The sequence below is a fragment of the Mercenaria mercenaria genome, chromosome 1, assembly GCF_021730395.1.
Source record: "Mercenaria mercenaria strain notata chromosome 1, MADL_Memer_1, whole genome shotgun sequence".
Taxonomy (NCBI): Eukaryota; Metazoa; Mollusca; class Bivalvia; order Venerida; family Veneridae; genus Mercenaria; species Mercenaria mercenaria.
Genome location: NC_069361.1, coordinates 43548016 through 43555517, shown reverse-complemented (window position 1 = coordinate 43555517; position 7502 = coordinate 43548016). Strand labels below are relative to the sequence as shown.

The 7502-nt window shown below is 34.3% G+C and overlaps 1 protein-coding gene across 1 annotated transcript; it reads left to right on the top strand.

Annotated features, from left to right (window-relative positions):
* Positions 1 to 992: 992 nt before the first annotated feature.
* On the top strand, positions 993 to 6795 carry LOC123559536 (uncharacterized). The gene is made up of 2 exons (XM_053545686.1): positions 993 to 1156; positions 3504 to 6795. Exon 2 carries the CDS (start codon positions 3505 to 3507, stop codon positions 5023 to 5025), a length of 1521 nt encoding a protein of 506 aa, XP_053401661.1. The 5' UTR covers positions 993 to 1156; position 3504; the 3' UTR covers positions 5026 to 6795.
* Positions 6796 to 7502: the final 707 nt, after the last annotated feature.

Here is a 7502-nt window from a genome sequence, read left to right as displayed (position 1 = left end):
GTTTTTGTTCTCATGTATCCCATTTTTGAAACTGATCTCGAATATGTAGTGGCAAACATTCTGACAAGGAGGTATTATGATAAAATAATGTGATTCCAAAATGTTAACAAGTTTTTTTTTCCTAGAGACCTAGTTCAAGACTATGTGTAACGTAGTTCGAACTTGACTAAGATTTCATAAAGACTAAGTTTCATAAAGATCAAGTAGAAAATGTGACCTCTAGAATGTAAAGAAGGCTTTATGACCTAATATTTCATCTCAGGTACCCAATTTTTAATTTGACCAAGACTTTGTAGATGATCGAGTAGAAAATATTGCCTCTTGAATGGTAACAAGATTTTGCTAACACATTTGTATCTGACATAGCGGCTAAGACCTCAGCTTACCAGTTTTTAATTTGGCCTAAATTTAATCATTATGACAATACATTATAATGAAGACTAATTTTAAAAATCGTATCTTGTAGTGTTAAATTTTAATTGACCTAATTTTTAATATCAGATAACCTAGTAACAAAGTCTTCTGAAATTTTATTGAGATTTACGACCTGACATTTTGGCCTCTAAATAGCTAACATTCAAAAAATTAACGATGCACGACACAACACAAGACGAAGCAGGGCGATCACAACAGTTTTCTTTGAGCTGTTGTGTTGAAGTGAACTAAAACTTACAACGAAGATTATATAAACAAACATAATTTCAACAATAAGAATAGAATTAAGTAGATCTACATTAAATCAAACAACAACAACAACAAAAAAAACAATAAAACAATATGTGAACTAACACATAGTTATACTGTATAGCAAAGTTGGGCCAGTTATACAGTTTAGAAACGTTTGTCCATTTATACAGTATAGCAACGTTTGACTCATTTAAATACAGTATAGCAACGTTTGACCCATTTATACAGTATTGTAACGTTTAGTCCATTTATATAGTAAAGTAACGTTTGGCCAATTTATACCGTATACCAAATTTGACCCATTATACAGTATAGCAACGTTGGCCTGCCATATAAAATGGCGGGAAAATGTATTCATAATTTTGTAGTTTGGGTGCGTTATGAGTCACGTAGTAACATTTATGTGCAAAGAACAGAACGAGTAGGATTAAAGTTTAAACTAAAGTTTGGAGTGGCTATCATTTTACAGGTAAAATATGATTTAGATATTTTTGTATTTATCACTTCCTTTACAAACAGGATGAAAATTTTTATTATGTTTGCATATGATAACAGCAAATGCACCAACTGTTTTACCGTCAGGTCCGCATATAGCTCTTATTTCAAGTGCACAACTTGAAATATTTTGTTTGATGTAAAATGCATTCATAAAACGAAACAATGGTGTCTTTGTCCTCGGTTAACCCACAAAAGCGCTGAAATGGAAAATCTAGACACTGTCGTCTGTAAAAATGTTATATCCCTGCTAAATTTCTTTCATTGACGTGTGTTTCTATCGGACCCGGACTGAAAAATGTACATTGTCTAATCAGATTAATGAAAGCATCCATTTTATTTTAAAAGAATGAAAAATAGATAGTGCAACACGCCCCTTTTAAATTATACTTAAAATAGGTGAAGTCTAGAAACCTTATGTTTCTGCCTTCGAGCACAGGATTTATTTCACATGCTGTTGTGAGAAAGACACTAAATACAATTAAATGAACTATGTACCATTACTACATGTTTTAAATTAACCACCCGTCATGACAAAATATGTCCTGACTTACATATATTGCCAGGTGGACAGAAATGCGGTTCACAAAAAGAAAAAAAATATCTGCATGTACGCAGCGACTACACCGAAACGTATTACCAATTATCGGCAGCAATTAGTATTCCTTTCTAAAACTATTTTAGAAAATATTACAGAAAAAAAATCAATCGACTTATTATGTCTACCATTTTGTGTGGGAGACATATTGATAAAGCGATGTCCGACCGTTCGTATGTCTGTCTGTCTGCCACAAATTTTATCTACGCAACTTCTCCGATACCATCGGGCGGATTTATACCAAACCTCATGTGCACATCGCCGACATTTCCCGGTTCGATGGTTTTCTGCAGAGTTTTAACCTTTGATTCATTAAATTGTAAAATGTTTTGCCCACTTGTCTTATAACATTGGGTGGATTTCCACTAAACTTTGCAGGAGTAATCAGTGCCAAGCCTCATTGTGCATTGGCATTTTTCTGTATGATGATTTTCAGCGGAATTAAAGTCCGTGGTTAATCATATTTTATGACGCTTTGACCGCTTTTCTTATTTTATTTGGCCGATTTCCATCAAACTGTACGGGAGTGATCATTGTCAAGCTTCATTGTGTATAGTAGAGCTGCGACGGTCACCCTTGATTTGTCACATTTACGTTGTCCTGGCAACTGCTCCAATACCACTTGGAGGAATTACACCAAACTTCACAAAAGTGATCATTCATGTAATGTTTATTTTTGTTGTTGTTGTTGTTGTTGTTGTTTTTGCCTTTTCTTTATTAAAACTAGGTATTTTAAATGATTTGACCTTTAATGTAAACAGACAGGCGGCTGCCGAATAAAAGTATAAAGTTCATATCGCTTTCATAAAAACTGGTGGTTTTTTTTTTGTTTTGTTTTTTTATAGAAAGACCTTTTTCGTAACAAAATACTTTGGCTATGAAACTTTGCTTTTTAGAAACACAAGAAGCTGGAAATAATCCCCAATTTAAATAATTCGGCGATAAACAAAAATAAATTCCTACAGATAATAAAAACCTCATAATTACTTGAATATTGCAACTCTCCTCGCATGAACAAGCGAAACTACACATGCTTAAGGGAAGTAAGTAATGGAATTCTTAGGGAGAAGCTCTTATTCAGTTTTTGTATTTTTTATGATCTATTCACCATTAATGGAAATAACTAAAAGTAAAAAAATATTCATTCTGAACCTAAAAGAAAATCCTGTTTCACATACAGTGGTCGTATTTCTCTACTGAAAACATTTTAGATAACTAGCAACTCAAATTTAAATATGAGAAAATTTATTCACCTGAATGTCAAAGGTTTTCACCGTAACTGCGTTACGAAAATGAGATATAGTCAAACCTGTGTTAAGCAGTCATCAAATGGAGATGCAAAATTTGGCTGTGTATGTCAGACGGTAGCTTGACAAGTAGAATCAGAACAAAAGGTAAATCCGTGAAGTTATAAGACAAGGTAGCCGAAGCCAAGTGGTTGCTTATTACAGATGACCTCTAAGGCAGTTTCAACTGTGTATTACTAGTATGTAGAAAACAATGAAACAGATATGTTTTATAAACAGACTCAATCAAGCCGAGTCTGCTATTATTCTGCTTGGTTGCATTCTATGTTTCCAAAGGATCTTTTAAATAGATTTTATTATGAAAACTAACACTCTGAGTTGAGTTTACGGAGATAGAAGTCTCAGTCTGTAATGTTTAAGTATTTATCTGAAGGAATTCGTACCTTCTCAATTAATATTTTTTCCTTTTTTGTCAGGATGGAAACTACAGATACTGAAGGGATAGTACATGAATTAGAGGTAACAAATGGGAAAATAAGTGATATTGATCCTATTGCGAGTGGCCCAGAGTTAAATTGCACAGCAGAACATTCAAGCAGCAATTCAGATGAATCAGAAAACAATTTAGACAGGAATGGTTCAACTGGTAAGGTAGATAAACTGGAGAAATATCTTGAAGACATATATGAGAAATATTGTAAATTTTCTACCGATGAGGCAGAAATCGAATTTATTCGAAAAGGTGTTGAAAGTTTGACTCTTGAGTATTTACAGAAAACATACCGACATTCGCCATGCGAGGACATCTCTTGCAAAATCAACCACTTTAGTGAAATAGAACTAGTGAAGGTTGGAAGTTTCTATGAAGGGACAAGAAATGGATATCCAAATGAGTTCGACTTTATGGCAGTGTTAGGAACGGTCGATGAAGTGCCAGACATAGATTCAGATTCACATCTGCGTACGGGAACGTGTATGCAGTTTGATATATACCAGTCTGGTGAATTTCCTGATGCTTCTATAGAATATTGTTTCACCAGTGGCTCTAGGGCTCACGGGATTGCCGAAAGATTGGAATATTTGTACAAAAAGGGCAGTGAAGAAATAACAATTGATGTTGACGTTGTTGTTGCTTTGCGATGTTATAATACGGAAAAATATTATACAGGGAACGGTATTTTCAACCAAGAATTTTACAAGGAGATACTGAAAACAAAAGGTTTCCTCTTCATTTATACGGGATCATCCGTTTCATCTAATGACAAGTCTTCAAACGTTAGTGTTATACCGGCAGATCATGTCTCTTGCCATGGTCCTTGGGATAAATCAATCACGGAAACTGAAAAACGCTTTGTACGGGATGTTCTTACCAAACAACAAAAAAAAGTATATCAACTTTTGAAATACATCATCAACGGACCTTTTGGTGAGGACTTGTTTAAACATTTTGACGATGTGCAACACTTCCAGTCTCCATTATCTCCTCTCCTCGGGACTGGTTTCTGCATCTCCTCTTATGCTATAAAAGTTGCAGTTATTCACCATCATTATAGATGTGACAATAGTTTGGACAAAATGGGTGACTGTGTCTTACAACTGCTGAAATACTTTTTATTAGCGTATGGACAAGGTGAAAAAGTTATTTACATGCACTCTTTGCTTTATCTGAACCAGATTGGATCGTGCATGGGACGGGGAAATTATGAGTTTCTTGGAAACTTCTACTGGTGCTTAAGGGCATTTATATGTCGGTTAGCATCATTGAGAACCGCTGATGGATTGGAAAAATGTGCACATGATCTTGAAAACTCCTTTATGGAAATGGCTCTTCGTCTTGACATATTTCCTGATATTCTGCAATATTTGTCATCATGTAGGCCGAAATTTGGTAGACTGGTCGAAAAACTTAAACATTACAATGAGAAACGAAATGTTGTTCCCGACTGCCCGTGGTGTGATTATCCAATATTTATAATGGCACACAAAAGAAAAGTTTGAAAGTTTGATACCTGTGTTGTAAAGGGGAATACGTCAGTATATCCTTCGCTGGCGTGAAAGTTTATACATCAGCCTACCTTTGCCGGCAGTTCAAAGGGAAATGACTGTTACTTGTGATGTGTACATGATTTATTGTGCTATTGCGTTGTAAGTGGGAATACGTCAGCATATCCTACAATACACCAACTAACCTTTGTCGGCAGTTCAAACGGAAAATAACTGTTACAGGTAGATGTGTAATGTGTACATTATTTATTTCGTAAAAGATACAGATGCAAGTAGAGAAGATTAAAATGAAAAAATGCTCTAAATATAATTGTCAGTGTCACAGTTTAAAAGATTGATTTAGTGACAGAAATTTGCTGACTACTTAATTTGCGTTTTAGTGCTAATTAGTTTGTTTTAAACTTAATTTAACGTTGATATTTAATGTGTTGAATGAGCATAAGCTATTTAAAATGATATTTATAAATTGAATTGTTTTACTTGAATGGCAGTACATGGTGTATCATCATATGATTACCTTAAAGATCTAGACCCACCACAACCTAGTGACCTATTTTTACCTCCCACATGATTTTCGTGAAAATCATTCCGATAATACTGGACCAGATATAATACAGCTAATTTCTAGTTTTTGTGGAAAATGTTTGGCCGAGAAGTCGAAATTTGTGAGACAATTGTCGTGTTAAAAACACGTCAAGATTTCGACTTTTCTCTGAAATTTATAGCGCAACAAGTCGAAATTAAATGCTTAATTAGAAGTTGTCGCGTATTTGTCTGGCCAAAAAAGTCGATGGCGGAAACGAGATACCGTATGTATGCCCATTGAAACCATATAAACAGAAACAAAATCTTTGAAAACTGTAACATTAACTGGAAGTGTATATATACACTGCCGCTTAAAACTACTATTGATACAACACTTCGAAGCTTTCAGTATATATTCTTAATGCGTTTGTTACCAACAATTCTAATATGCTTTTCCCTGTTAAAACACTCTACAATGACGTCACGTTAATGTGCAGTGACGTCAATGTTTTTGTTGCGACCAAGGAAGAGCGCTGCTATATTTCATCTACTGTTTTCGATTAAGGGCATATTGAATTGAAATAATTTATAGCAAAATCGTGTTTTAACACTATTTATACACTCGGGCGGTAATACGTCGCACAAATAATTTCACTCGGGCTGCGCCGTCGTGAAATTATTACGCCCGACGTATAACCGCCCATCGTGCATAAATAGTGTTAAAACATTTCTTAAACAAATATTTTTATACATGTAAATTCGTTTCTAGTAATCTCTGTGATTTTCGCAATATGAACATTGAAACAAATTAGCTTTTGTATTAGGTGTGCCAACACGTGCAGGCTTCATGTAATAAACTTATTAATGTCCTCTAGACCAGAAATATCCCTTACACGGAAATTTTGAAGATGTCTACTTCAGTTGTACAGTAAATAGAAAAATGAAAAGCTCAATAAATTTTGTTCTTATAGTATGCAATTATTTTTTTCATTTTTAGAAAAAGATATTGGAAATTTCAAAATTTCAAACAGTTTCTTGATTATCTATATTTGCCTATATTCCTGGAAATAGCTTTAATAAAAGACAGAGTAGACAAACATGATTCCAAATTGTCTCTTTGAGCTGTAATGTAGCCATTCCTAAACTTCCTCACTTTAGAGATTTATCGAATACAGTTAAAAAAAATGGAGACGATCCTCCTTTTCCCCCCTTTCTTTTTCATCAATAAACATCACATAAACTCCACCGTGGTGTTGTTATCATTTACCTTTCCACGGCGATATCCCCATGTGTTCATTTATCAATCTCTCTCTCTCTCTCTCTCTCTCTCTCTCTCTCTGTGCGTGCGTGCGTGTTCGCTCTCTCTCTCTTTCCCTCCCTCTCTGTATGTGTGGGCGTGTAACATTCTGGCGCTTGAAGAGATGCGCAACTATATTGAAGATATTAATTTTTCTATCTTACATAATTGATAAACGTAGGTGATTTCCGCGACATTCTGTTTTGTTTCCAAGCCACCGTTTAACTACTAAGAAATTGTCTACAGTTAATGGTTAAGCTGAAAAAAGAATTTAACAATTTATGTAATATTTACACTTTGTACATATATAATCTAAGTTTGGTTGCATTCTTTACAACATTTAGAATATGTCATTAATTGCAATTCACCGAGTGATCAACTTGGTTTGAGATTAAACTTATAAAATGATTAAAAAACATCATTGCTCTCCATTTTCCGCTGCTTTTCAACGCTTTGCAATACATTAAATTTTCGATTAAGGAGAAGTAACGCGGTTTTCAGTTCAAAAAACCCTACATTCGATAGAAAATATTAATGTAATTTGAGACATGAATTTCGATACATAACAAAGCGAATTAGTTAGATACACTATAGTATTTCGGTTGCCTTCAGATATACCTCATTTATCTTTTTGCACTCATCAAAATGT